The sequence below is a fragment of the Macaca fascicularis genome, chromosome 10 (genome assembly GCF_037993035.2).
Source record: "Macaca fascicularis isolate 582-1 chromosome 10, T2T-MFA8v1.1".
In the NCBI taxonomy this organism is placed as follows: Eukaryota; Metazoa; Chordata; class Mammalia; order Primates; family Cercopithecidae; genus Macaca; species Macaca fascicularis.
The window spans coordinates 5,403,805-5,431,622 of NC_088384.1; the positions used below are offsets into that span (position 1 = coordinate 5,403,805).

A 27,818-nucleotide genomic window follows, 5' to 3' on the forward strand; every position below is an offset into this window, starting at 1 on the left:
ACGGGGCTGTTGTAACTGTCCCAATAAGAGATGATGACAGCCCTGGGGACTGACACAAGAGGCAGGAGGACTGCGAGATGAAGAGCTGACCCTGACAACTGGCAGCTGCCTGGACCAGGGACCTGGGACAGAGTCTAGGATGAATGTATGCTCTGGCTTGGGTCACTGGGCAGAGGAGGTGGTACCTACGAAATTCGGAATATAAAGAGAAGGAGGGCAGGTTTTGAGCTTGGAGAGAAGGGATTACAGGCATGAGCCACTGCACCTGGCCATGAGTTCAGCTTTAAACAGGTGTTTAAGGTACCTAAGGCTTGGCCTCTGTAAGCCGGGTCTTTTCTGCTGAGAAGCAATGATGATGCTCACAGTGTTCACCTCATAGGAGTTCTTAGCAGCAGCAGCAGCAGCAGTGCCTAGAGAGGCTGCAAGGCCAACCTCGGGGGAAGGCAGTGCTATGACCTTGAAAACTCCAGCATATACAGTAGATATCCCTTATCCATGATTTCACTTTCCTTGGTTTTAGTTACCCCCAGTACAGTACAATAAGATATTCTGAGAGAGAGAGAGGAAGATACCCTTTTGTTACAGTGTATGTTATAATTGTTCTATTTTATTATCATTGTTGTTAGTCTCCTACTGTGCCTAATTTATAGATTAACTTTATCATAGGTATGCATATATAGGGAAAAACATAGCATATATAGGGTTTGATACTATCTGAGGCTTCAGGTATCCACTGTGGGGACTTAGAATGTATCCTCCTTGGATAAGGGGGAAAGCACTGTACATTTCTTTGAACCTCAGTTTCTTTCTTTTTTCTTTTTTTTTCTTTCTTTCTTTTTTTTTTTTTTTTTTTTTTTTTGAGACAGAGTCTTGCTCTCTCGCCTACCCTGGAGTGCAGTGGCGTGATCTCGGCTCACTGAAACCTCCACCTCCTGGGTTCAGGCGTGAGCCACTACACCCGGCTGAACCTCAGTTTCAATAACTGTAAACTAAGGTTAATGACAGCTACATGGCCAGGTGGTTCGAGATGTCTATAGAGTAATGGGCACATGGTGCTGCTCCTTCCTCCCTCCTTGCTCTCCCAGCCCCCAGCCCACGCCTTCATCCTTGAATCACACTCTTCTCCCTGTCCAGCTGGTCTTCTTAAACTATAACATCTACAAAGGCAGGACCACACCTTATTCAAGTGTGTTACACAAATACACCCTTGAATAAATTGAGCTGAACCAGAAAGCGCAGAGGAAGGGGAAAATTAGACTTATGTGAGACCTCACAAGTAATCAAGACAATGTCTGGGACATGTCAAGGACTTCGTATTACTTAAAACAAAATGATGCAATGTGCTGCAAATTATTCAAGGTTGGTCGATGGCATCCGGTCTACGAATGTAAGTCTACACTGTCAATCCTGTGGTATCTAAATTCTCAACAAATATGCCACATTGGTTTTAAAGGAAAGAGAAAAGGCCCTTTCCCTTTAACTTCTAGGGACCAACTCAAGGAAGTCAAAATTTCCTCAAGACCAAGAGGAACCAACCAAGTAGAAAGATAATCCCTTCTGCAATAGTCCTATATGCTGAAGGTTAGTTTTGTTTTATGGTTTCAGGAATAAGAGATGGAGATAGATAGATAGATAGATAGATAGATAGATAGATAGATAGATATACTTTTTTTTTTTTTTTTTTTTTTGTGAGACGGAGACACACTTTGTTGCCCAGGCTGTAGTGTAGTGGCATGATCTCAGCTTACTGCAACCTCTGCCTCCTGGGTTCAAGTGATTCTCCTGCCTCAGCCTCCCAAGTAGCTGGCATTACAGGCAGCCACCACCATACCTGGCTGATTTTTGTATTTTTAGTAGAGACGGGGTTTTACCATGTTGGTTAGGCTGGTCTTGAACTGCTGACCTCAGGTGATCCACCCGCCTCAGCCTCCCAAAGTGCCGGAATTACAGATGTGAGCCACCGCGCCTGGCCAGAGATGGTATATTTTTAAACCTCTCTCCTTGAGCTTTCTTGTTCAGTTTTTAGATTAAGCCAACAGTATCGTCTTTTGCCAGAGCAGACAAGTTCTGAACGTACTTCGGCTTCTTCAAAGTCTGGTGAAAAGCAGCAACAAAAGAGGGGAACAGGGTCAACCACAGAGTTTTAAAATGAGGGCACTCCAAGTTCAAATGGTCCTCACTCTAGAAAGTTACGAGAAATGGGAGACATTAGCACGCTCTGATGAGAGTCATGTACTCATGACTCATGTACTCATGACTCATGTACTCATACTGCACTCATGAAAAAGGAACAGTATGCTATCAAAAGAGACATTCAGAGAACAAGAACTTTTCTAGGGGATTACAAAACCAATTGCAAACCTAATAGAAGGGTTGGAAGATAATGGCCCCGATCTCACAGAAAGTAGAGTGAAAACAAATGGAACATGGGAGAAGCAAGAGAAGTAAGAGAGGACCAGTCCAGGAGGCAAACTCATCCAAGTAACAAGAGCTCCAAAGAGCAGGAAGCAAGAACACGGAGCAGGGGAAACCACCAACCAATGCATTCAAGATAATTTCTCAGAAACGATGGGCATGAATTTCCAGGTTGCAAGGGCCCACCAGGGGCTCAACAGAATGAATGAATACACACACACAGATGGTCACTCACTGGGAAATTCCAGACGATGCTGGAGACAAAGAGAAGATCCTACAAGCTTTCTGAGAGGGAAAAACATGTTGCACACAAAGGATCCAATAGAAAACTTTTTTTTTTTTTTTTTTTTTGAGATGGAGTCTTGCTGTCACTTAGGCTGGAGTACGGTGACATAATCTCAGCTCATTGCAACCTCCGCCTCTCAGGTTCAAGCAATTCTCATGCCTCAGCCTCCCCAGTAGCTGGGACTACAGGCATGCACCACCACACCTGGCTAATTTTTGTATTTTTTGTAGAGAAGGGGTTTCACCATATTGGCCAGGCTGGTCTCAAACTCCTGACCTCAGGTAACCCACCTGCCTCGGCCTCCCAAATTGCTGAGATTACAGGTGAGAGCCACCGTGCCTAGCCGAATAGAATACTTTTGGATTTCCCAACAGCAACATGGGAAGTGAAAGACAACAGTTGGAAACCTTCTAAATCTGAGAGGAAACTGGCTTCTGACCCCATAGACCGATATTCAGAGAGGCCCTCCATCAGGTGCAAGGGTAGCAAAGCTCCTGCTTTCCCCATTAGTGTAACTAAAAGGTAACTGTGTCTCTCTCTGAGATTCTGGACTCTGTCTCCCCATGGTACTCGGTACTTCTCTCCTATTGTGGTAATTATTGGTGAACATGGTTTCTTATGATGTTTTAGTAGGTAACTCATGGCACCTTTTCTAGACATCCAACTTGCAGTGGTGTGTTACAGGTTGCTTGTATTTAATTTGCACTGCAATATTATTGGTTTATAACAAGGAAGTCATCATCAAATCATCATCAGCCATTTTTCAGATCCAACCCTGCAATAAATTAGAGATATTGATAATGATAGTGGTGCCAGCTAACACTTTTTGAGCCCTTATCATATGCCAGGAACTGTCATAAATAAGCACCTAATGCGCATTAACTCACTTCCTGGTAACAGCAACCCCATGAGGCAGGCATTACCATTATGTTTACTTTACAGATGAGAAAACTGAAGCACAGACAGGTTACCACAACATGCCCTGGGGCACAGAACCACTGGAACCAGGTTTTGACCTCAGGCAGCAAGCCTCTAGTTTCTGCTTCTAACTACCACGTTATAATCCTCTGTGTGGTTTACTGTGTGTCATCTCCCAGTGTGAACATTTCTCACATTTCTCAACTTTACATCCAACCATCAGTGATCTAGACATTTGATAATTTAGCTTTTTTTTTTTTTTTTTTTTTTTTGAGACAGGGTTTCACTCTTTCACTCAGGCTGGAGGGCCGTGGTGCAATCACAGCTCAATGCAATATTGACCTCCCAGGCTCAGGTGATCCTCCCACCTCAGCCTCCTGGGTAACTGGGACTACAGGCACACACTACCACGCCCAGCTAATTTTTCTATTTTTTGTATAGACAGGGTTTCACTGTGTTGCCCAGGCTGGTCTCAAACTCATGAACTCAAGTGATCTGCCCTCCTTGGCCCCCCAAAGTGCTGGGACCACAGGCATGAACCATTGCGCCTGACAGGATAATCCAGATTCTGAATTACCCACAAGTTGTTGTTTTTCCTTCCCAGTTTATCTGTGTTGAGTAGATGCTCCTCTCAGTGAATATAACTCTCTGTTGGAGTCTTTAGTAAAGTTTAGAGATGAGGGAAAATGTAGTATTATTCTAATGTGTTTTTAAAGCAAAGACTAGAAGTTTAAACTAATGACAAATTGAAATATGAGGATTTCCTGAACTCTTGCTGCTCATGCTGCTAAACGAGTGTGTGTTCAGTGGAGAATTACCTGTCTACTCATTTAGCAGATGGAGTCATTTCTGTAAGCATCGCCGCATTGGGGCACCAGAGTCTGGATCCTCAGATGAGGATCTCAGAGCCAAGGCCCCAGTTCTAGTGCTTATTCCAAGCCAACTTTTTTTCATTTAAAAAACAGCTTTATGGGCCCAGTGTGGTGGCTCATGCCTGTAATCCCAACACTTTGGGAGGCCAAGGTGGGTGGATCACCTGAGGTCAGGAGTTCGAGACCAGCCTGGCCATCATGGCGAAATCCCATCTTTACTAAAAATACAAAAATTAGCTGGGCATGGTGGCGTATGCTTGTAGTCTCAGCTACTTGGTAGGCTGAGGCACGAGAATCACTTGAACCCAGGAGGCAGAGGTTGCAGTGAGCTGAGATTGTGCCACTGCACTCCAGCCTGGACGACAGAGCGAGACTCTGTCTCAAAAAAGAAAATAAAAATAAAACAACAAAAGAAACAGCTTTATGGACATGTAACTAGCATACAATGATCTGTACGTATTTAAAGTGTACAATTTGATTTTTTTTTGCCATATGTATAAACCTGTGAAACCACCATCATAGCCAAGACAGTACACAGACCCACCGTCCTCAAAGTGCTCCTGTGCCCATCTAATCTCTCCCTCTTGCCCCTCCATGCCCACTGTCAGTGGTCTGCTTCCTGTCATTACAGATTAGTTTGTATATAAATAGAATAGTTTGTATATATAAATAGTTTTATATAAATAGAATCAAGCAGTATGTATTATACTTGTTTATCCTGGCTTCTTTCACTTCTCACAATTATTTCAGCATTCATCCATGTTGTTATCATTCCTTTTAATTGCAAAGTAATACTCCATTGTATAGATAACCACAGTTTGAGAATGTATTCACCTATTAATGGCATCTGAATTGTTTCCCAGTCTGGGCTATTATAAATAAAGCAGTTATAGACATTCAGGACTAGGTTCTGTATGGAATATATGCTTTCTTTTTTTTTGGCCAAATACTTAGGAGTAGGATTGCCAGATCTCACAGTAGGCGTTTGTTTAACTTTATAAGAAACTGCCTGCTGGGCATGGTGGTTCACGCCTGGAATCCCAGCACTTTGGGAGGCTGAGGTGGGCGGATCATCTGAGGTCAGGAGTTCGAGACCAGCCTGGCCAACGTGGCAAAACCCCATCTCTATTAAAAGTTAAAAAAAAAAATTAGCCAGGTGTGGTGGTACACACTTGTAGTCCCAGCTACTCAGGAGGCTGAGGCAGGAGAATCACTTGATCCCGGTGAAGTAGAACAGGCTTTTCCTAATTTTCCTGTGGCTTTTTCTTTCCACCTGAGGTGTCTGGTGAAGGGGTCCCTCTAACTGCCTTAGGTTCGGCTCGGGTCACTAGAGTCTTACAGTAAGTTGCCAGACAAGGCTGGAACCATTTGGGGCATGTTTGGACTGCGATCATCCAGGAACTGATGTATAGGAACTGATCTGGATGCCCAGGCTGTCCTCCAACTGTGGTCACTACCCTAAATACATGGCCAATCATTTCCCTATCTATTGTCCCGTTGGCCGGCCACCCAACATTAAAAGAAGGCCATTCCACTTCACACAGAATCCTCAATCTTTGGGGGGACAACTTAATTCCATAATCCCCAGCAAAACCTTTCTTAAAATTCTTTAACATGCACTCCAGTTTCTATGCTTTTCCTCCCATCCCACCCTTTGTGATGCACACTCACTCTCACTTTCGTTCCAGACTGACCAGACTGGGTCCTATTACGGGAGTTTCAGGTGCTGCTTAGCTAGGAGAGTACCTTATTCCCGCCACAGCCTGCTGCAGCCACGGGGCAGCTCCTGTCAGCCGTACGCAATGCCCTAGTTCTGGTCAATCCCACACTTGCCTCAGAGCACACAGTCCATGCTAAGAGATCTGTCTCCCCATGTCACGCCCCGTATTGGTCCCTCCCAGAACCATCTCTTTCACACTCTTTCATACCCCTCCCTGCTCCCAGTTCCCAATCCTTAGTCAAGGCAGCAAGCCACTCTTGCCACTTTTGGTTTCTTTCCTGACCAACTTAGCAAGTCATTCTCACATCCTGCATTGGCTAAGGTGTAAGTTTCATCCGAATCGGTTAGCTACTCTCACTGTCCCCAGCCCCTCTGGGTCTAGGCAACATGGTGAAACTCTGTCATCCAAATTGGTGAGCTACTCTCGCCATCCCCAGCCCCTGCTGGAACCATCCTGCAACCCCTTTATAGGTTCCATTGCGCTGTCTGGGAAAGACACCAGGACGCAGGAAAGCCGATCTCCTTTCCGGGCTGAAGTCCTCCTGTTGGTACCAAGGGTCCCAGGCCTCCCTCGACCTGGGGCTCCAGTCCCACAGGCAAGGCAGACAGAAAATCTGCCATCTCCAATCCTGGACGAGCCCCCAGAAAATGTAGTGGGAAATCAGAGAACTGGAATGATCGATGGGGTTCAGGAGGATTTAGTTAAGGTGTACACTGGCTCAGTGGACTTGCATCCAGAAAATCTCAGCACCAAACAAAGAAGGCAAGTGCCTTTTATGCATCTTGAGGTGGTAAATATGTGAGGCAGGAAGCAAGCATACAGAAGTGAGAATAAAGGCCATTACCATCTTGTGATATTCTTCTGACATGCCTTACATCTTAAGAAAAACATGTTTTGCAGCTTAAGCTTACCTGCCTTGTGAACTTGCAGCTGTGTGGGAAAAACAGGAATTTACAGAATTTACAAAATATGTGGAGGTTAGATAAGGTTAATGTTTCACACAAGGAAAATTAATATTCTTTCTTAACTCTAACTTCAGTCGAGGGTGGTTACTTAAAGCCTTTCAGTCTGAGCCTAAACAGCATTCTTATTAAAGAAACTATCATTATTTCTATTATTATTAATGTTATTGTTACCTTTATTATTTTTCTACTTCACTGGGAGGCAGAGGTTGCAGTGAGCTGAGATCGTGACGAAAGGAAGGAAGGAAGGAAGGAAGGAGGGAGGGAGGGAAGGAAGGAAGGAAGGGGAAAGAAAGAAAGAAAGAAAAAAAGAAAGAAAGAAAGAAAGAAAGAAAGAAGGAAAGAAGGAAAGAAAGAAAGAGAGAAAGAGAGAGAGAAAGAAAGAAAGAAAGAAAGAAAGAAAGAAGGAAAGAAGGAAAGAAAGAAAGAGAGAAAGAGAGAGAAAGAAAGAAAGAAAGAAAGAAAGAAAGAAAGAAAGAAAGAAAGAAAGAAAGAAAGAAAGAAAGAAAGAAACTGCCAACCTGTTTTTCAATGTGTTTGTATCATTTTACCTTCCTATCAGCAGGGATGAGAGTTCTAGTTCCTGCACATCATGGCTAATGTTTGGTATGGTCAACCTTTCTAATTTTGGCATGTAGTGGTATCATACCACCACTGCGTAAGTTGTAGAACATTAGCATGGGGACTGCAGGTTTCATCTGCATTGCCCTGATGACTGATAACATTGAGAATTTTTCACATGCTTATTTGCTATTCATCTGTCTTCTTTGATGATGTGTTTGTTCAGATCTCTTGCCCATTTTTAAAACTGGGTTATTTTCTTTCAGGTGAGTTTTGAGACTTCTTTCTGTCTTCCAGCTACAATACCTTTATCAGGCAAATGCTTTTCGAGTATTTCTTCCCAATGTGTAACTTGTGTTTTCATTCTCCTAAAACTGTCTTTTAAACCGTAAAAGTTTCATTTTGATGAAGTTCAATTTATTGATTTTTTTCTTTATACATAGATTGTGTTCTTGGTGTCATATCTATAAAATCTTTGCCTAACCCAAGGTCACAAAGATTTTTCTCCTGTGTTTTCTTCTAGAAGTTTTATAATTTTACGTTTTACCTTTAGATCTCTGATCTATTTTGAGTTAATTTTTGTGTACGACATGAGGCATGGGTCTAAGTTCATTTGGGGCACATGGATAATCAATTGCACCAGCACCATTTATTGAAAAGACTGTCCTTTCTCTACCAAATTGCCTTTGTACCTCTGTCAAAATCCAGTTGTTTTCTTAAGTAAGAAATGAATGTGGGGTGGCCGGGCGCAGTGGCTCATTCCTATAATCCCAGCACTTTGGGAGGCCGAGATGGGCAGATCACGAGGTCAGGAGATTGAGACCGTCCTGGCTAACACAGTGAAACCCTGACTCTACTGAAAAAAATACAAAGAAAATTATCTGGGTGTGGTGGCGGGCATCTGTAGTCCTAGCTGATCAGGAGGCTGAGGCAAGAGAATGGCATGAATCTGGAAGGCGGAGCTTGTAGTGAGCCGAGATCAAGCTGCTGCACTCCAGCCTGGGCGACAGAGCGAGACTCCGTCTCAAAAAAAAAAAAAAAAAAAGAATGTGGGATTTAATCAAATGCTTTTTTCTGCATCTACTAAGATGATCATATGGTTTTTCTTTTTCATCCTGTTAACATGGTGAGTTGCATTAATTTTTGATTATCAAGCCATTTGGCATTTCCTGGGATGAACCCTACTGGTTATGTGTAATATATGCTGTACTTTGAATGTGTCCCCCAAATTTCATGTGCTGGAAACTTAGTTTCCAAATTCACATGTTGACAGCATTTGAAGGTAACCTTTGGGAGGATTATAAGATTATCAGGGTGGGGTCCCCATGATAGGACTGGTAACTTTATAAGAAGAGGAAGACAGCCCTGAGCTGACAGGCTCTTTGCCTTGCTTCACGTCACGATCCAGCAGGAAGGCCCTAACCGGATGCCAGCACCATGCTCTCGGACTCATTAGGTATATACCTGAAATTCCGATCTATCTCACTGTATATACATCTGAGATTCTGATCTATCTTGCTGTGTATACACCCGAGCTTCTGATCTATCTCATTGGTACATACCTGATATTCTGATATGGCTTCTTGTGTTTATGCCCAAGATTCTGATATACCTTCCTCTCCTAACACACACTCAAATTCCTGCACTGTTCCTGGCTCTGTGTGAGCACCAGGCACCCTTCTTGGCTGGCACAAGTGCCGGGCACTGTTCCTTCTAATCCTCTCAGATGCTTGTTTTCCTGGCCTCAAGTAGTTTTGCTCACATGCATGCACCAAGCAGTACTTTGGTAGATCTCTGGAGTCCCTCTGTATATGGCTTGCACCTCTAATACTTTGCCTTGGATAATCTACACACCATGGTCTCCCTGGACTCTCAGCTCTATTTTGTCAACTGAGGAAGTCTGCCAAGATCTGCCTCAGTTTCCCCTCTCCCTGCACTGCAGTCTGGAAACGCTCTCAAGCCACACCTCTCACCTTGTTTGTCTTACAACCATCAGTGCCCTTCACTGCCTGATATCCAGCATCTTGAAGAACACTGTTTCATGTATTTGTATGGAGGTTTGGTTGTCTCAGATGAGAAGGTAAGTCAGTACCTGTTATTCTATCCTGGACAAGGGAGTCTGTAATTTCTATAGGCATAATAAATTGGTTACAAGGCCACAGACAGTATATTTCTTAATCGTTTAAAACTCATGTCACCTTCTGACAGATAGAAATATTTCATGTTTTCCTTTAATATTGTTTTAAATTTCAAAGCAGATGAACTGTTAGACTATACTTTTGAAATCTACCACCTCCTTACGAGTCCTAAAATGCCTCTTTGGGTATGTGCCTGAGGTTCTGATACAGCTCCTTGGCTATATGCCCTAGACTGTGATAGACCTCCTTAGATCTATACCCAAAATTCTGCTATACCTCCCTGGGTATAAACCTGAGATCCTGATATAAATCCTTAGCTAGATACTTGAAGCCCTAATATGCCTTCTTGAGTATGTACCTGAGATTCTGCTATACCTCTTTGGGTAAATACCCGAGATTCTGATATACCTCACTGGTAACATACCTGAGGTTCTCATCTGTCTCACTGGGTACACACCTGAGGTTCTGACCTGTCTCACCAGGTACATGCCTAAGGTTCTGATCTATCTCATTGGTGTACACCTGAGGTTCTGATATGGCTCCTTAGTTTATGCCCAAGATTCTGATACACTGCTCTGTCTTCACAAAAACTCAAATCCCTGCTGCAACTCAATACTGGGATGCATTCCAAAACTAAGACTATATAAGACTGTCTGAAGTTCACTTTGAATCTTGGAGGATATGATACTTTTTTTTTTTTTTTTTTTTGAGGTGGATTCTTGTTCTGTTGTCCAGGCTGGACTGCAGTGGCATGATCTCGGCTCACTGCAACTTCTGCCTCCCGGGTTCAAGCAATTCTCCTACCTCAGCCTCCAATACTATCAAATTTTCACACAAAATATTGTCATCAGTCCTGACATAGACATAATGTTAGGATTAATTAATGCTCAATAAAATAGTAAAGGAAGAACTCTAATAGGCTACTAAACAGATTCTTTTTAAAAGTGTTAAAAGGATCACCTAATGATAACAGAATTCATCCACTAGGAAGACATGATGGTCCTAAATGTGTATGTACCTCTTATCTATGAAGCAGGAAGTAAGTCCTCACCTGACACTGAATCTGCTGGCACTTTGGTCTTGAACTTCCCAGTCTCCAGAACTGAGAGAAATTTCTGTTGTTTATAAATCACCCAGTTTATGGTATTTTGTTATAGCAGCTTGAATGGACTAAGACACCACTCAACAACCAGAATATACTTTTTTCCCTAAAAGCCCATGAAACATTCACCTAGACAGACCACGTCTTTGGCCATTAAACAAACCTCAACAAATAAAATAATTTTCAATTTAAAAGAATTGAAGCCATACAGAGTATATAATCTAATAACAATGAACTTAAATGATAATAACAGAAAAACAATAGGACCATCTCTAAATGTTTTAAAATTCAACAATACACTTCTAAATAATCCATGGGTCAAGAGTAAGTCTCAAGGAAAATTTAAAATACATAGAACTGGGCTGGCAATGGTAGCTCACACCTGTAATCCAAGTACTTTGGGAGGCTGAGGCGGGTGGATCACCTGAGATCAGGAGTTTGAGACCAGCCTGGCTAACATGGTGAAACTCCGTCTCTACTAAAAATACAAAAATTAACCAGGTGTGGCGGTGCACACCTGTGATCCCAGTTACCTGGGAGGCTGAGACAGGAGGATTGTTTGAACCCAGGAGGCAGACATTGCAGTGAGTTGAGATTGCGCCGTTGCACTTCAGCCTGGGTGACACAGCGAGACTGTCTCAAAAAAAAAAAAAAAAAAAAAAAACACCAAAAAAAAAACCCCTGAAACAAAAAACATCAAAAAACAAAAAACAGAACTGAATGAAAATAAAGCTACAACATACAACAATATATGGGATGTGGCAAGAGCAGTACCGAGAGAGAACTTTGTATTACTAAATGTTTGCAATAGAGAAGATGAACAATCTCAAAACAATAATCTAAATTCCTACATCAAGAAACTAGAAAAATAATAGCAAAATAGACGAAAGCAAACAGAAGGAAGGAAATAATAAAGAAGAACAATCAATGAAATGGAAATCGAGAGAACAATCGAGAGAATAAATGAAACGAAAAGCTGGTTTTTTGAAAAAAAAAAATTAAAATTGATAAAACTGCAGCAAAACTGACAAAAATAAAAACAGACAAGACATAAATCACCAACATCAAGAATGAAACAGGATATTACTACAGATCCTGCAATCAGTATAAGAAACTATACAAACAAATTTGAGCTAGTGAATTCTACAAATAAGAAATAGATCAGTTACTCAAAAGCTACTAACTACCCAATTTAACCAAGATAAAATAGTTTTAATAGCTTTATAACCATTTAAAAGTTGAATCTGTGATTTTAAAATCTCTTAAAAAATAAATTCCCAGGCCCAGACGGAAGAATTCTACCAAACACATAAAGAAGAAATACCACCACACCAGTTGTATATAATCTCTTCCAAAGAAAAGTGGAAGAGGAGGAAATACTTCCCAATTTATTTTCATGAAACTAATATTACTCTGACAACAAAATTCGACAAAGCCAATAGAAAATAGAGAAAACTACAGACCAATTTTGCTCAAGAACTTAGACATGAAAGTATTCGACAAAATATGAACAAATCAAATCCAACAATGTATAAAAAGAATTATTTACCATGACCAACTAAGACTCATTCCAGGTATGCAAGGCTACTTTAACATTGGAAAATCAATCCATGTAATCCACCATGTCAACAGGCTATAGAAGAAAAATCATTTGATCATACTCATTGACACAGAAAAGGTATTTGACAAACTATAATACCCACTCATGATAAAAACTCTCAACATGTTTGGAAAAGCTTTCTCTCAACTAGAAAAAGAACATCTGCAAAAACCTACAGCTAACGTATCCTCAACGAAGAAAGACTGAATGTTTTCCCAGTAAGATCAGGAGCAGGGCCAGGATATCCACCTTCACCACTCTTCCTCAACATAGTGATGGAAGTTCTAACTACTGTAATAAGGCAGGAATAAAAGGCACATCGATAAGAAGAAAGAAATGAAAGTCCCTACTGGCAATGACATGAAAATCCTTAGGAATCTACAAAAACCCTCTTGGAACTAAGAAATGAATACAGCAAGACTGTAAGATCAGCATGCAAAAATAAATTGCATTTCTGTCTACTAACAACAAACATGCAGACATAAAAGTTAAAAACAACAATGTCATTTGCAATCACTCCAAAGAAAATGAAATACTTAGGTATTTATTACCTAACAAAACATATAGGCCGGGCGCGGTGGCTCAAGCCTGTAATCCCAGCACTTTGGGAGGCCGAGGCGGGCGGATCATGAGGTTAGGAGATCGAGACCATCCTCAACACGGTGAAACCCCGTCTCTACTAAAAAATACAAAAAAAAAAAAAAAAAAAAACTAGCCCGGCGAGGTGGCAGGCGCCTGTAGTCCCAGCTGCTCGGGAGGCTGAGGGAGGAGAATGCCATGAACCCAGGAGGCGGAGCTTCCAGTGAGCCGAGATCCGGCCACTGCACTCCAGCCTGGGCGACAGAGCGAGACTCCGTCTCAAAAAAAAAAAAAAAATACATATATATATAGGGATCTGTATACTGAAAATTACAAAATGCTGAAAAAATTACAAAATGCTGGAAAAAAATAAAAGAAAGCTGGGTGTGATGGCTCATGCCTATAATCCCAGCACTTTGGGAGGATCCCTTAAGGCCATGAGTTTAAGACCAGCTTGGGCGACAAACGAGACCCCATCTCTACAAAATAAATAAATAAATAGGAAAAAAAATTAGCCAGGTGTGGTAGAGTGTACCTGTAGCTCCAGTTACTCAGGAGACTGACGCAGGAGGGTTATTTCAGCCCAAGAGGTCAAGGCTGCAGTGAGTCACGATCATACCACTGTACTCCAGCCTGGGTGAGGGAGTGAGATCCTGCCTCAAATTAAAAAAAAAAAAAATCAAAAAAGAAACTACCATGCTCATGAACTGAAAGACTCAACATAATAAATATGTTAATTCTCCTCAAGTTGATCTGTAGGTTTAGTGTAATTCCTATCAAAATCCCAGTAATAGTTTTTATAGATATAGATAAGCTTACTCTTAAATTTACACAGAAAGGCATGGCACAAGCCCTATAAGGGCTAAAACAATCAGCAAAGAAGTGTAAAGTGGCAGAAACCACTCTACTTAATAGTAAGACCTACTCAGTAATAAAGACAGTGTGGTACTGGTGAAGGAATAAACACATACATCAATGGAACAGACTAAAAACCCTGAAACAGATCAACACAAATAGGCCCAACTGATTTTGGACAGAGGTGCAAAATTTCGTAAGAAATGATAACCTTTCAAAAACTGCTGCTGGAGCAACTGGATATCCATTGGGGTAGCAGGAGAAGAACCTCAAACTAAGTCTTACATCTTAAAAAGAAGTAATTTAAAATGGGTCATGGACCTAAATATCTGACAAAGGACAGTATCTTGCATATGTAAAAATTTTCAAAACTGAACAATAAAAAAAACCCCAAACAATCCAATTAGAAAATGAGCAAAAGACGTGAAGAGACATTTTGCTCACGAGGATACACAAACGGCAGATAAGTACATGAAAGATATTTAACACCATAAGCCACTGGGGAAAGGCAAACTAGAACCACGATGAGATATCACTGCACACCTATCAAATGGCTAAAATAAAGAATAGTGATAACACCAAATGCTGGAAAGGACATAGACAAACAGGTCACTCATACATTCCTGGTGGGAATGTAAAATAGTACAGCCACTCTAGAAAAGTTTGGCAGTTTTAAAAAATAAAACTAAACATGAAACTACCATATGATCCAGCAAGTACACTCTTGGGCAGTTATCCGAGTGAAATGAAACTTATGTTCACACAAAAACTTGTATATATACCAAAAGAGCAGAAAACAAATAAAGGCAAATAAATTGGACTCAAAATTTAAAGCTTTTGTGCCACAAACACTACCATTAAGAAAGTGAAAAGACAACCCACAAAAATGGGAGAAAAAGGCCAGGTGCGGTGGCTCATGCCTGTAATCCCAGCACTTTGGGAGGCTGAGGCGGGTGGATCACAAGGTCAGGAGTTCGAGACCAGCCTGACCAACAGGGTGAAACCCCGTCTCTACTAAAAATACAAAACAGTAGCCAGGCATGGTGGCATGTGCCTGTAGTGCCAGCTACTCAGGAGGCTGAAGCCGCAGAATCGCTTGAACCAGGATGCTGGAGGTTGCAGTGAGCTGAGGTTGGGCCATTGCACTCCAGCCTGGGCGACAGAGCAAGACTCCATGTCAAAAAAAAAAGGAGAAAATATTTACAAATCATATCTCTGATAAGGGACTTGTATCAGAATGTATAAAGAACTCTAAAACTCAACAATAAAAATATAACTATCTCAATTTAAAAATGGACTAAGGATTTGAATAGACATTTTTCTAAAGAAGATATACAAATGGCCAATAACCACATGAAAAGGAGCTGAGGTCACTGGTCATTAGGGAAATGCAAATCAAAACCAGAATGAAACACCACTTCACACCCACTGGAATGGCTATAATTCAGACTCCATCTCAAAATAAATAAATTAATTAATTAACTAATTAAAAAGACAGACAATAACAAGTGCTGACAGAGATGTGGAGAAATTAGAACCGTCACATGTTGCCAGTGGGAAATGGCATAGGCTTTTGGAACAGTCTGGCAGCCCTGAAGAAGTTAAACATAGATTCACTATATGACCCGTAATTCCACTCCTAAAGAAATGAAACAGGCCGGGTGCAGTGGCTCACACCTATAATCCCAGCACTTTGGGAGTCTGAGGCGGGTGGATCACTTGAGGTCAGAAATTCGAGACCAGCCTGGTCAACATGGTGAAACCTTATCTCTACTAAAAAGACAAAAAATTAGTTGGGCGTGGTGGCATGTGCCTGTAATCCCAGCTATTGGGGAGGCTAAGGGAGGAGAATCACTCAAACCTGGGAGGTGGAGATTGCAGTGAGCCGAGATCATGACACTGCACTCCAGCCTGGGTGACAGAATGAGAGACCCTGTCTCAGAAAGAAAGAAAGAGAGAGAGAGAGAGAGAGAGTGAGAGAAAGAAAGAAATGAAAACACACATCTACACAAAAACTTGTATGTGAATGTTCATAGAAGCATTCTTCGTAATAATCAGAAAGTTAAAACACAATGTCCACAACTAAAAATTGGATAAATAATATGTGTTATATCCATACAATAGAATGTTTTTGGCAATAAAAAGAAATAAAGTACTGATACATGCTACAACATGGATGACCCTTGAAAACATTATGCAAAATGAAAAAAAGGTAGTCACAAAAGACTACATATTGTATGATTCCATTATATGAAATGTCCGGAATAGGCAAATTGTAGAGACAGAAAGTAGATGAGTGGTTGTCTAGGGCTAGATGGGGGAAGGGAGGAGATTTGGAAGGAACAGGCAGTGATTACTAATGGCTACGGGGTTTCTTTCAGAGGCAATGAATATGTTTGCATCCATTGGAGGACATCTAAGTTGCAGTGATGGTTTGGTTACACACTCTTGTGAGTATACCAAAAGCTATGGCATATACATTGTAAATCAATGTCATATGGTATACAATCTACATATCTCTTATTTCTTTCTTTCTTTCTTCTTTCTTTCTTTCTTTCTTTCTCTTTCTTTCCTTCCTTCCTTCCTTCCTTCTTTCTTGTCTTCCTTCCCTCCTTCCCCTCCTTCCCTACCTCCCTCCTTCTTCCTTCTTTCCTTCGTTCCTTCGTTCCTCCCTCCCTCCCTCCCTCCCTTCCTTCCCTCCCTCCTTCTTTCTTTCTCCTTCCTCCCCCCCTCCCTCCCTCCCTCCCTCCCTTCTTTCTTTCTCTCTCTCTCTCTCTCTCTCTCTCTCTCTCTCTTTCTTTCTTTCTTTCTTTCTTTCTTTCTTTCCAGACGGAGTCTCACTCTGTGGCCCAGGCTGCAGTGCCGTGGCATGATCTTGGCGCATTGTAACCTCCACCTCCTGGGTTCAAGTGATTCTCCTGCCTCAGCCTCCAGAGTAGCTGGGATTGCAGGCGCATGCCAACATGCTTGGCTAATTTTTGTATTTTTAGTAGAGACGGGGTTTTGCCATGTTGGCCAGGCTGGTCTCAAACTGCTGACTTCCAGTGATCCACCTGCCTTGGCCTCCCAAAGTGCTGAGATTACAGGCATGAGCCACTGAGCGTGACCCTGTAATTTACATTTCTATCTATCTATCTATCTATCTATCTATCTATCTATCTATCTATCTATGAATGAATGAATCTATCCGTCTGTCCATCCGTCTATCCATCCACCTACCTATCTATGAATGACAGGGTCTTGCTCTGTTGCCCAGGCTGGAGACAGTGGCACAATCTCGGCTGCTTGCAACCTCTGCCTCCTAGGATCAAGGAGACCTCCTACCTCAAGCTCTCAAGTACCTAGGATTACAGGCGCACATCACCATGCAGGGCCAATTTTTAAATTTTTGTTGTAGAGTCAGAGTCTCGCTTTGTTACCCAGGCTGGTCTAAAACTTCTGAGCCCAAACAATCCTCCTGCCTCAGCCTTCCAAAGTGTTAGGATTACAGGCGTGAGCCACCGCGCCTGGCTAGAACTGTTGAAAACAAACCAGAAAACCAAGAAACCTGTAAACAAATGTTCACAGCAGCTTGATTCACAGTAACTCCAAACTGGAAACAAGCTAGATGTCCTCCAATGGGGTGAACAGTTAAACCATGGCTCCTCCACACCATGGAAATTACTCAGCAATAGAAAGGAATAAACTATTGGTGCACCAACAACCTGGATCAATCTCATGAGAATTACCCTGAGTCCCGAAAGGTTATATGCCATATGATTCATTATGTGACATTCTTTTCTTTTTTTTTTTTTTTTTTTTTTTTTTTGAGACGGAGTCTGGCCCTGTCGCCCAGGCTGGAGTGCAGTGGCCGGATCTCAGCTCACTGCAAGCTCTGTCTCCCGGGTTCACACCATTCTCCTGCCTCAGCCTCCCGAGTAGCTGGGACTACAGGCGCCCGCCACCTCGCCCGGCTAGTTTTTTGTATTTTTTAGTAGAGCCGGGGTTTCACCGTGTTAGCCAGGATGGTCTCAATCTCCTGACCTCGTGATCCGCCCGCCTCGGCCTCCCAAAGTGCTGGGATTACAGGCGTGAGCCACCACGCCCGGCCCTCTTTTTTTTTTTTTTAAGATGGAGTCTCGTTCTGTCACCCAGGCTGGAGTGCAGTGGCATGATTTCGGCTCACTACGAGCTCCGCCTCCTGGGTTCACGCCATTCTCCCGCCTCAGCCTCCCGAGTAGCTGGCACTACAGGCGCCCGCCACCATGCCCAGCTAATTTTTTGTATTTTTTAGTAGAGACGGGGTTTCACCATGTTGGCCAGGATGGTCTTGATCTCCTGACCTCGTCGTGATCCACCCGCCTCAGCCTCCCAAAGTGCTGGGATTACAGGTGTGAGCCACCTCACCCGGCCTATGTGACATTCGTAAAATGACAGAAATGGACAACAGATTAATGACTGGAAAATTAAAAAAGGGATGGGAAGGTAGGAGAGAAGTGGGTTTGGCTATAAAAGGCACCATGACAGCTGATTGGTGATGGAAACATTCTGCATCTTGATGGTATCAATGTCAGTCTCCTGACTGTGATATCGTCCTCTTGCTTTGCAAGATGTTACCCTTGGGGAAAAGTGGAAAGAGTGCTGGGGATCTCTGTAGTATTTCCTAAAACTGCATGTGAGGCCAAGGCAGGCAGATCACTTGAAGTCAGGAGTTTGAGACCAGCCTGGCCAACAAGGTGAAACCCCATCTCTACTAAAAATATAAAAATAAGCCAGGCATGGTGCACGTCTATAATCCCAGCTACTCAGGAGGCTGAGGCAGGAGAATCACTTGGATCCAGGAGACAGCGGTTGCAGAGACCTGAGATTGCACCAGTGCACTCCAGCCTGGGTGACAGAATGAGACTCTGTCTCGAAAAAACAAAACAAAACAAAACAAACAAAAAAAACCTACAATTATCAAAAAAATGTTTTAAGTTAATTTTTTTAAAGTACTAAAAGGGAGGCAAATTAGGAGTGATTTTTTGTTTGTTTGTTTGTTTGTTTTGAGACAGGGTCTCGCTGTGTTGCCCAGGCTAGAGTACAGTAGTGTGATCATGGCTCACTGAAGCCTCAAACTCCCAGGCTCAAGCAAGCCTCCTACCTCAGCCTTCTGAATAGCTAGGACTACACGCATGAACCATGATGCCTGGCTAATTTTTAAAATTTCTGTAGAGACAGGGTCTCACTATGTTTCCCAGGCTGTTCTCGAACTCCTGAGCTCAGGTGATCCTACCCCCCTCAGCTTCCCAAAGTGCTGGGATTACAGGAATGGGTTACTATGTCTGGCCACCAGTGGTACTTTAAGAACAGGTGATCTGTTCTTCATGTTTTCTGCTCTGCATCTTTCAGAATCCAAACATGGTAAACATAGCTAGGATATAGAATATATAGAAACTGTCTCTTTTATTTATTTGCTTGCCTTTTAACTTTTTATTTGGAAGTACTTTCACTTACAGAAAAGTTGTACCCCAAAAACAGTATAAAGAACACCACAACTTTACCCATATTCACTGGTAGTTACCTATTTAACCATTTGCTTTACTATAACTTCTTTCTTTTTTTTCCGAGATGGAGTATCGCTCTGTTGCCAAGCTGCAGTGCAGTGGCACGATCTCGGCTCACTGTAACCTCCACCTCCTGGGTTCAAGTAATTCTCCTGCCTCAGCTTCCTGAGTAGCTGGGACTACAGACATGCACCACCATGCCCAGCTAATTTTTTGTATTTTAGTAGAGACGGGGTTTCACCATGTTGGCCAGGATGGTATCGATCTCCTGACCTCGTAATCTGCCCGCCTTGGCCTCCCAAAGTGCTGGTATTACAGGCATGAGCCACTGTACCTAGCCCCCAATTTCTTTCTTTATAGGGATGTATGTGTATATGTGTGTGTGTGTATTTGAGGGTGAGTTGCATACATCATGGCCCATTCTCCTAAATACTAAACTACGTGTTTGAGAATGGCAGTGTGCTCTTACACAGCACAGAACACTTCACTTCCATAAATTTATCAGATACACTTCAATCTATGATTCATATTCAAATTTTGTTAGTTGACCCAATAATGTCCTTGATGGCATTTTTCCTCCTTCAGTACAAGATGCTGTTTAGAGTCAGGTATTACATTTTGTTGTCTTTTCTCTTTTAATCTGAAACATCTCCACAGCTTTTGTCTTTTATGATACTGACATTTTTATGGAATACCATTTCCAAGCTGTCCTCCTCCCTTTTCAAATAGAATGTAGCAGCTGCCTTAGTACAGACGTAGAGTAACGTATATTATGACAGATATCTGCATAGAAAAATCCACACTTAATAAGAACCTCTAACTCGAGGTATATCCCATGTCCCATCCTGAAGCTGGGTTCTTAAATAGGCTCCCAGCCTGTCTAGCAACTTGCGTGCCCTCCATTTTGCCAGTTTGCCAGCTGGAAATGTGTCCAAGGCTTTCCTGTTTGGAACTAGAGGTTCCCACAGCTACATTCCTATTCAACACAACAAATAAAAGAAAACTAAAAACATAACTGTTTTGTAAATCCCCAAATAAGAGAGTGAAAAGAACAGCCACAACGTCTACCTGATAGCATGACTTTAAGCAACTCAACATAATTCAGACATTCAGCAAATGCCGGTAACCATAAACCAAGTACCTTCTGCAAGCGCTGGTTGTAGAACAAATCCTTTTCTGAAGGGACAAAGATGAATGTAACTTAAAGTGACAAGAACACTAAGGGAACAGAAGCAAGCCATTTAAGGGTAAAAATGGAATTTTCTGCTATAAAGTAAAGCTCTGCATAAAAATAAGACAAAACAGGAGATCTAGTAAGAGTTTATTCATAAGACCCCATGCTGAGGATTTCAAGGAGACAGTCACGTTTCTGGGGTAACTGACTATGGGATTGTCCCTCATGGGGCCAAGTAACCTGTCAAAGCAACAAGGCTTCCTACTCAACATGCCCTGTGGCCACCCTGCCAGCCGGAGGGGCTATCTGAAGCCTTGAACAGCTGTCAACATGCCTTGAATCCAACAGGTCCCGACGTGACCTCGGTCTTTTACCTCTGCACAAAGTTACGGCTTATGGTTGTGTTTGGACAGTCTGGTTTGTTTGTTGATCCTTTGGTCTGAAAGACTGTTTTTTTCTTTTTTTGAGATGGGGTCTTGCTCTCTCACCCAAGCTGGAGTGCAGTGGCACGATCTCAGCTCACTGCAACCTCCACCTCCCAGGTTCAAGTGATTCTCCTGCCTCAGCTTCCTGAGTAGCTGGGACTATAGGCGCACGCCACCATACCCAGCTAATTTTTGTATTTTCAGTTTCACCATGTTGGCCAGGCTGGTCTCCAACTCCTGACTTCAGGTGATCCGCCTGCCTTGGCATCCCAAAGTGCTGGGATTGCAGGCGTGAGCCACCTGGCCCAAGGCTGTTTTTTGTTTTGTTTTTTTTTGTTTTTTTTTAATTACTTGCATTCATCCTGTGGTTTCCATCCCAGCTCATGGCATCCTGCCCAGGGCATCACTCCCTCCCTCCTCACCTCCTGCCACAGCCTCCTCCCTCTCCCTTTTCCAAGGTTCTCACGCACGGCTGCCAGGTTCCTCACCTGGAGGAGAGCCCTGATCACCTCCTGTGGATGGGCTCTTCTCGAGCATGGCTTCCAAGTACCCAGATTCACAGGTAGGGAAACCGACCAGGAACAGGTATCACCCAAGGCCACACGGCTGCTCAGTGGCTGGCTGGAGCTAAGGTCAAGGTCTTCCTACCCCCCAGTGCGGTGGAGCCTTTCCCACTTAGCCAGCTTGCTTGGCTGGGCCGCACCCCTTCAGGCCCCTCTGCAAACCTCAGAGCCACCTATAGCTTCTGCCTGGGCCCTGAAAGCTGTCTGAGGGGAACTTTTAGCAGCTAGGTCGGAGCATATCCAGTCCCCTAAGAAGCCCCCACTGGTCCCCATCCCATGGCCTTTCACACACAACACAAACCAGAGTCCTTACAATGGCCCCGGCCTCCACGAGACTGGTCCTGCCTCTCCCCTGGGACCTCCTGACCTCCTTCTCCTCCTCTCCAGGACACTGCTCCAGTCACACTTCCTGGCTGCTCCTCCCATGAGCCCACCCTGCCGTCCTCCCTGTCAGGATGCTCCCATCCTGATGTCTGCTCCACCTGTTCTCACCTGTTTCCAGCCCTTCCTCAGATGCTAGGTCCTGGCCACCACCTCAGGGAGGCCAGCCTGGACCAGCCTCCTGGCACCCTCGCCCCTTCTGGCACCCCTGACCCACTTGCTCGCTCTGGGCTTGCTCCTCCTACTGTACCTGGAGGCAGCTAACTCACCAGGCCAGCTGCTCCATCACTCCACTCATGACCTGTCTGTCCCTGCCACAGCATCAGCTCTCACAGACGAGGGTGTCATGGGTTTTGTTCATTATGTATCTTAGAACAATGCCTGGTACAGAGAAGGAGCTCAATAAATATCTGATGGAGTTTGAACCAGAATGCATGAATCTTCTCTTCATGTCCCCTTGTAGGCCCTGGACCCTGGCCAAAATAGATGACTTGGCATCTGCCAGCCCCACCCCAGGCTTCCTGGACTCTGTACTTTTTTTTTTTTCCTTTACGAGACAGAGTCTCACTCTGTTGCCCAGGCTGGAGTGCAGTGGCGCAATCTTGGCTCACTGCAACCTCTGCCTCCTGGGCTCAAGCAATTCTCCTGCCTCACCCTCCCAAATAGCTGGGATTACAGGCACCTGCCACCGTGCCTGGCTAATTTTTGTATTTTTAGTACAGACGGGGTTTTGCCATGTTGGCCAGGCTGGTCTTGAACTCCTGACCTCAGGTGATCCGCCTGTCTTGGCCTCCCAAACTGCTGGGATTACAGGTATGAGCCATTGCACCAGGCCCTGGCCTCTGTACTTTATCCTACTTCTTTCTGCCAGGAATGCATCCCCATTCTACACATTTGGGGGGCGGTACAGATGCCTTTCCTCCTCAAAGTGCTCAGGATCCCTCCAGGGGAAGGACTTCATCTCTCTTCTGAATCACCACAGCTCTCATTGTGGGTATTGATATATGCCTTTTCTGCTCAACTGACCTGTACCTCTTGGAGGAAGAATTCTTGTCTGTCATCTTCCTCTCCTACACAAGGCAGATGTTCAGTGAAAATTTACAGAATGAATCTGACATTGGTGCTAAATTCCGAACATTGTTCCCTGTCTTACAAAAACTCAAATCATGACCAGTGCAGTGGCTCACGCCTGTAATCCCAGCACTTTGGGAGGCTGAGACAGGCTGATCCCTTGAGTCCAGGAGTTTGAGACCAGCCTGGGTGATATGACAAAACCCCGTCTCTACAGAAAAAAAAAAAATTAGCCGGGCATGGTTATGCATGCCTGTGGTCCCAGCTGCTTAGGAAGCCGAGGTAGGTGAATCACTCAAGGCCAGGAGTGAGCCAAAATCATGCCACTGCACTCCAGCCTGGGTGACAGAGTAAGACCCTGTCTCAACAAAACGAAACAACTCCCAACCCCCTGCCACCAAAAACACACTTAAATCATTTTAAGTAACGAACCTATGAAAAGAGCCTGCATATAGTACAAGTATTTAAAGGACAAGGCTGGTTGCAGAACAAATGTTTTTCTAAAAAAAAAAACAAAGATGAATGCAACTTAAAGTGATGAGAATGCTAATGGAACAGAAGCAAGCTGTTTAAGAGAAAAACTGAATTTTCTTGTTAAAAAGTAAAGTTCCTGAAGTGCATCCCGTGACAGCCTGGGAGAGAGTGCACTGAACAGTTTTCGGGCCATTTAAATTGTCTATAAGTCAGCTCTGTAAAGTCCACATCATTCAAGTAAACATAATCAGGATGCCTACATGTGCTCGGTGTCAGATGTCAGTATCCCTTGTGTGACACATGAGGCCTTTCTTAAGACGACTGACACCTTCCCAATACTGAGTTGTACCTTCCATGAACATAGTATATCCATCTATTTATTTGGGCTATATTTAAGCTCTCTTAATAACATAATCGGCCGGGCGCGGTGGCTCAAGCCTGTAATCCCAGCACTTTGGGAGGCCGAGACGGGCGGATCACGAGGTCAGGAGATTGAGACCATCCTGGCTAACACAATGAAACCCCGTCTCCACTAAAAAATACAAAAAAAATTAGCCAGGCGAGGTGGCGGCGCCTGTAGTCCCAGCACTTTGGGAGGCCGAGGCGGGCGGATCACAAGGTCAGGAGATCGAGACCACGGTGAAACCCCGTCTCTACTAAAAATACAAAAAATTAGCCGGGCGCGGTGGCGGGCGCCTGTAGTCCCAGCTACTCGTGAGGCTGAGGCAGGAGAATGGCGGGAACCCGGGAGGCGGAGCTTGCAGTGAGCCGAGATCGCGCCACTGCACTCCAGCCTGGGCGACAGAGCGAGACTCCGCCTCAAAAATAAAATAAAATAAAATAAAATAACATAATCAGTTTTCTGAGTAGAGACCTTACATATCTTTTTCAGATTTATTCCTAGATATAGATACATTATAAATGTAACTTTTAATTAATAAACTTTCTTATTTAGAGCAGTTTTGGGCTTACAGAAAAATTGAGTGGAAAGTACAAAGAAGTCTCATTTTCCACCTCACTCCCACCACAGTTTCCCTGTTATTAACATCTTGCATTGGTGAGGTAATTTGTTGCCACTGATGAGCCAATATTGACATATTATTGCTAACTGAAGTCCACAGTTTTCATTTTCACTCTTTGTGTTGTACATTTTATGGGTATTGACAAATGCCTAATAACACGTATTCATCATTACAATACCATACAGAATAGTTTGACTGCCCTAAAAATGCCCTGTGTTCCACTTACTCATTCCTCTTTCCCTCCCCGTGAGCCCCTGGCAACCACTGACGCATCTTTTAACTGTCTCCATAGTTTTGCCTTTCCCATAATGTCTAGCGTTGGAAGCAGACAGTATATAGCTTTTTCACTTTGAGTTCTTTCAGGTATATAATATTTTTGATAATAAGTGGTATTATTTATTATTTGCCAAAATGTTTTCCAAACTGGCTGCTATCATTTTACATTCTCATCAGCAGTGTATGAGAGTTCTTATTCCACATTCTTATGCATATGTGGTCAGACTGCTAAATTACAGCCAGTATTGTGGGTGTGTAGTGATATCTTTCTACCAAAAGAGATGTCGATTAACTTGCATCTCCCTAATGACTAGTGAGGGAAAGGCACACGAACATCTTTTCATGTGCTTGCTTAACATCCATTCAAACGGACATGCCCTTTGTTGAAGAGTTAGTTCATCTTTTGCCCATTTTTAACTGGGCTGCTTGACATCTTATTGAATTATAATAGTTCTTTATATAACCCATATCCAAGTCCTTTGTCAGATATATGTTTTGCAAATATTTTCTCTAAGTCTATGGCTTGACTTTTTATTTTATTAAGTGTTTTCTGATGAGTAAATGTTTCTAATTTTGAGGATGGCTAATTTATTAATTTTTTCTTTTATAGTTTATGCTTTCTTCTTTAAGCGACTGAGTCTTACTCTGTGGCCCAGGCTGGAGTCATAATTCACTGCAAGCTTCAACTCCTGGGCTCAAGTGATCCTCCTGCTGCAACCTCCTGAGTAGCTAGGACTACAGACATGTGCCACTGTGCCTGGAACAGTTTTTTCTTTTCTTTTTTTTTGTAGAGACCCACTCATATTGCCCAAGCTGCTCTTGGACTCCTGTCCTCAAGCTATCCTCCCACCTCAGTCCCTCAAAGCATTGGGATGACAGGTGTTAGCCAGCATACCTGACCTGGTTAATGCTTTTTAAATCATGTTTAAGAAATCTTTGCCAAACTCCAAATCACAAGAATTTTCCCATATTTTTTCTTCTGGAGGTTTTATAGTTTTAACTCTTTTTTTTAACATAGGGTCTCACTTTGTCACCCAGTCTGGAGTGCAATGGTACAATCATGGCTCACTGTAGCCTTGACCTCTCTGGGCTCAGGTGATCCTCCCACCTCAGACTTTTGTGTAGCTGGGACTACAGGTGAGTACCATCAAGCTCAGCTAATTTTTTGATTTTTTTGTAGAGATGGTGTTTTGCTATGTTGCCCATGCTGGTCTTGAACTCCTGGACCCAAGTGATCCACCCACCTTGGCCTCTCAAAATGCAAGATTACAGGCATGAGCCACTGCACCTGGCCAGTTTTAACTCTTACAACTAGGTGTGTGACCCATTTCAATAATAATCATTATATGACAATATAATACACTATCATATAATATGATATATATTACATAATATGTATTATATATACTATTATTACATAATAGTATAATATAATGATAATAATTACGAGTTTGTAGTGCTGTGAACTGAGGGTTAAGGTTCTTTTTTTTTGTTTTTATTTGGACGGAGTCTCACTCTGTTGCCCAGACTAGAGTGCAGTGGCACGATCTTGGCACACTGCAAGCTCTGCCTCCTGGGTTCATGCCATTCTCCTGCCTCAGCCTCCTGAGTAGCTGGGACTACAGGCGCCCACCACCATGCCTGGCTAATTTTTTGCATTTTTAGTAGAAACGGGGTTTCACTGTGCTAGCCAGGATGGTCTCGATCTCCTGACCTCGTGATCCACCCACCTTGGCCTCCCAAAGTGCTGGGATTACAGGCGTGAGCCACCGCGCCCGGCTGGGTTGAGGTTCTTTTGCATATGGCTATCCAGTTGTTCCAGTATCATTTGTTGAAAAGATTATCCTTTCCCCACTTAAATGACTTGGCACTTTGCTGAAAATCAATTGATCCTATATGTGTGGATCTATTTCTGGACTTGCTATTCTGCTCCATTCATCTAATTGTCTATTTTCATATCAATACCATACTGTCTTGATTACTATAGCTTTATAATAATTCTTGAAATCATGTAGTCTAAGTCCTTCAATTGTGTTGTTCTTTTTCAAAGTTATTTTAGCAACTCAAGGTCCTTTGCATTTCCATATAAACTTTAGAATCAGGTTATCAAATTCTACAAGTAGGCATGCTGAGGTCTGATTCTGATTGCTTTGAATCTCTAGATCATTTTGGGAAGAATCGCCATCCTAATGATACTGAGTCTTCTGATCCAAGAGCATGTTATAACTTGCCATTTATTTAGATCTTTTAAAATTTCTCTCAGTAGTGTTTTGTAGATTACAGTGTACAGGCCTCGCATATTTTATCTCTGAGCATTTCATAATTTTCATGTTTACTTTTTTTTTTTTTTTTTTGAGATGGTAGTCTTGCTGTGTTACCCAGGCTGGAGTGTAGTGGCACAATCTCGGCTCACTGCAAGCTCTGCCTCCTGGGTTCAAGCGATTCTCCTGTCTCAGCCTTCCCAGTAGCTGGGATTACAGGCGCCCGCCACCACAACCAGCTAAGTTTTGTATTTTTAATAGAGATGGGGTTTCACCATGTTGGCCAGACTGGTCTTAAACTCCTAACCCCAAATGATCCACCTGCCTCAGCCTCCCAAAGTGCTAGGATTACAGGTATGAGCCACTGCACCCAGCCTGGTATATCCACTTTTTATAAAATGCCATGTGGGGTTTATCACTGAGAGACAAGGAGGCGACACAACCACACGCTTTGCAGTCTGTGCATGAAACTGACCGACAGATGCTCAGGGACCAATCACAGACCGACTTTGAGAGACGTGATGCAACTGGTCAGTGATCATCATGCCCATCTGTTATCTACACTGTGATTTGTAGGCTGAAGAACTGGCGGCAGAGCTTGTACTTCATACAGCACTCACAGTGCACACACCATGGG

At 43.1% G+C, this 27,818-nt stretch overlaps 1 protein-coding gene across 7 annotated transcripts in view; it reads right to left on the reverse strand.

The window, feature by feature from the left end:
* Positions 1 to 27,818, reverse strand: part of PPARA (peroxisome proliferator activated receptor alpha) — a 101,278-nt gene that overhangs the window by 54,901 nt on the left and 18,559 nt on the right. For 2 of the 7 annotated variants that reach the window (XM_065521989.2, XM_074003541.1), the window contains exon 3: positions 13,690 to 13,807. The exons of 3 other annotated variants lie outside the window; for them this stretch is intronic. Coding sequence is in view for 1 of the 4 variants with exons in the window: in XM_074003539.1 (XP_073859640.1) it covers positions 1,872 to 1,874 (3 nt within the window). In the remaining 3 variants the exon portion in view is untranslated. Of the gene's footprint in view, positions 1 to 1,871; positions 2,095 to 13,689; positions 13,808 to 27,818 lie in introns of those variants that run through there. 2 more of the 7 variants (XM_074003539.1, XM_074003540.1) reach the window with 1 other exon arrangement.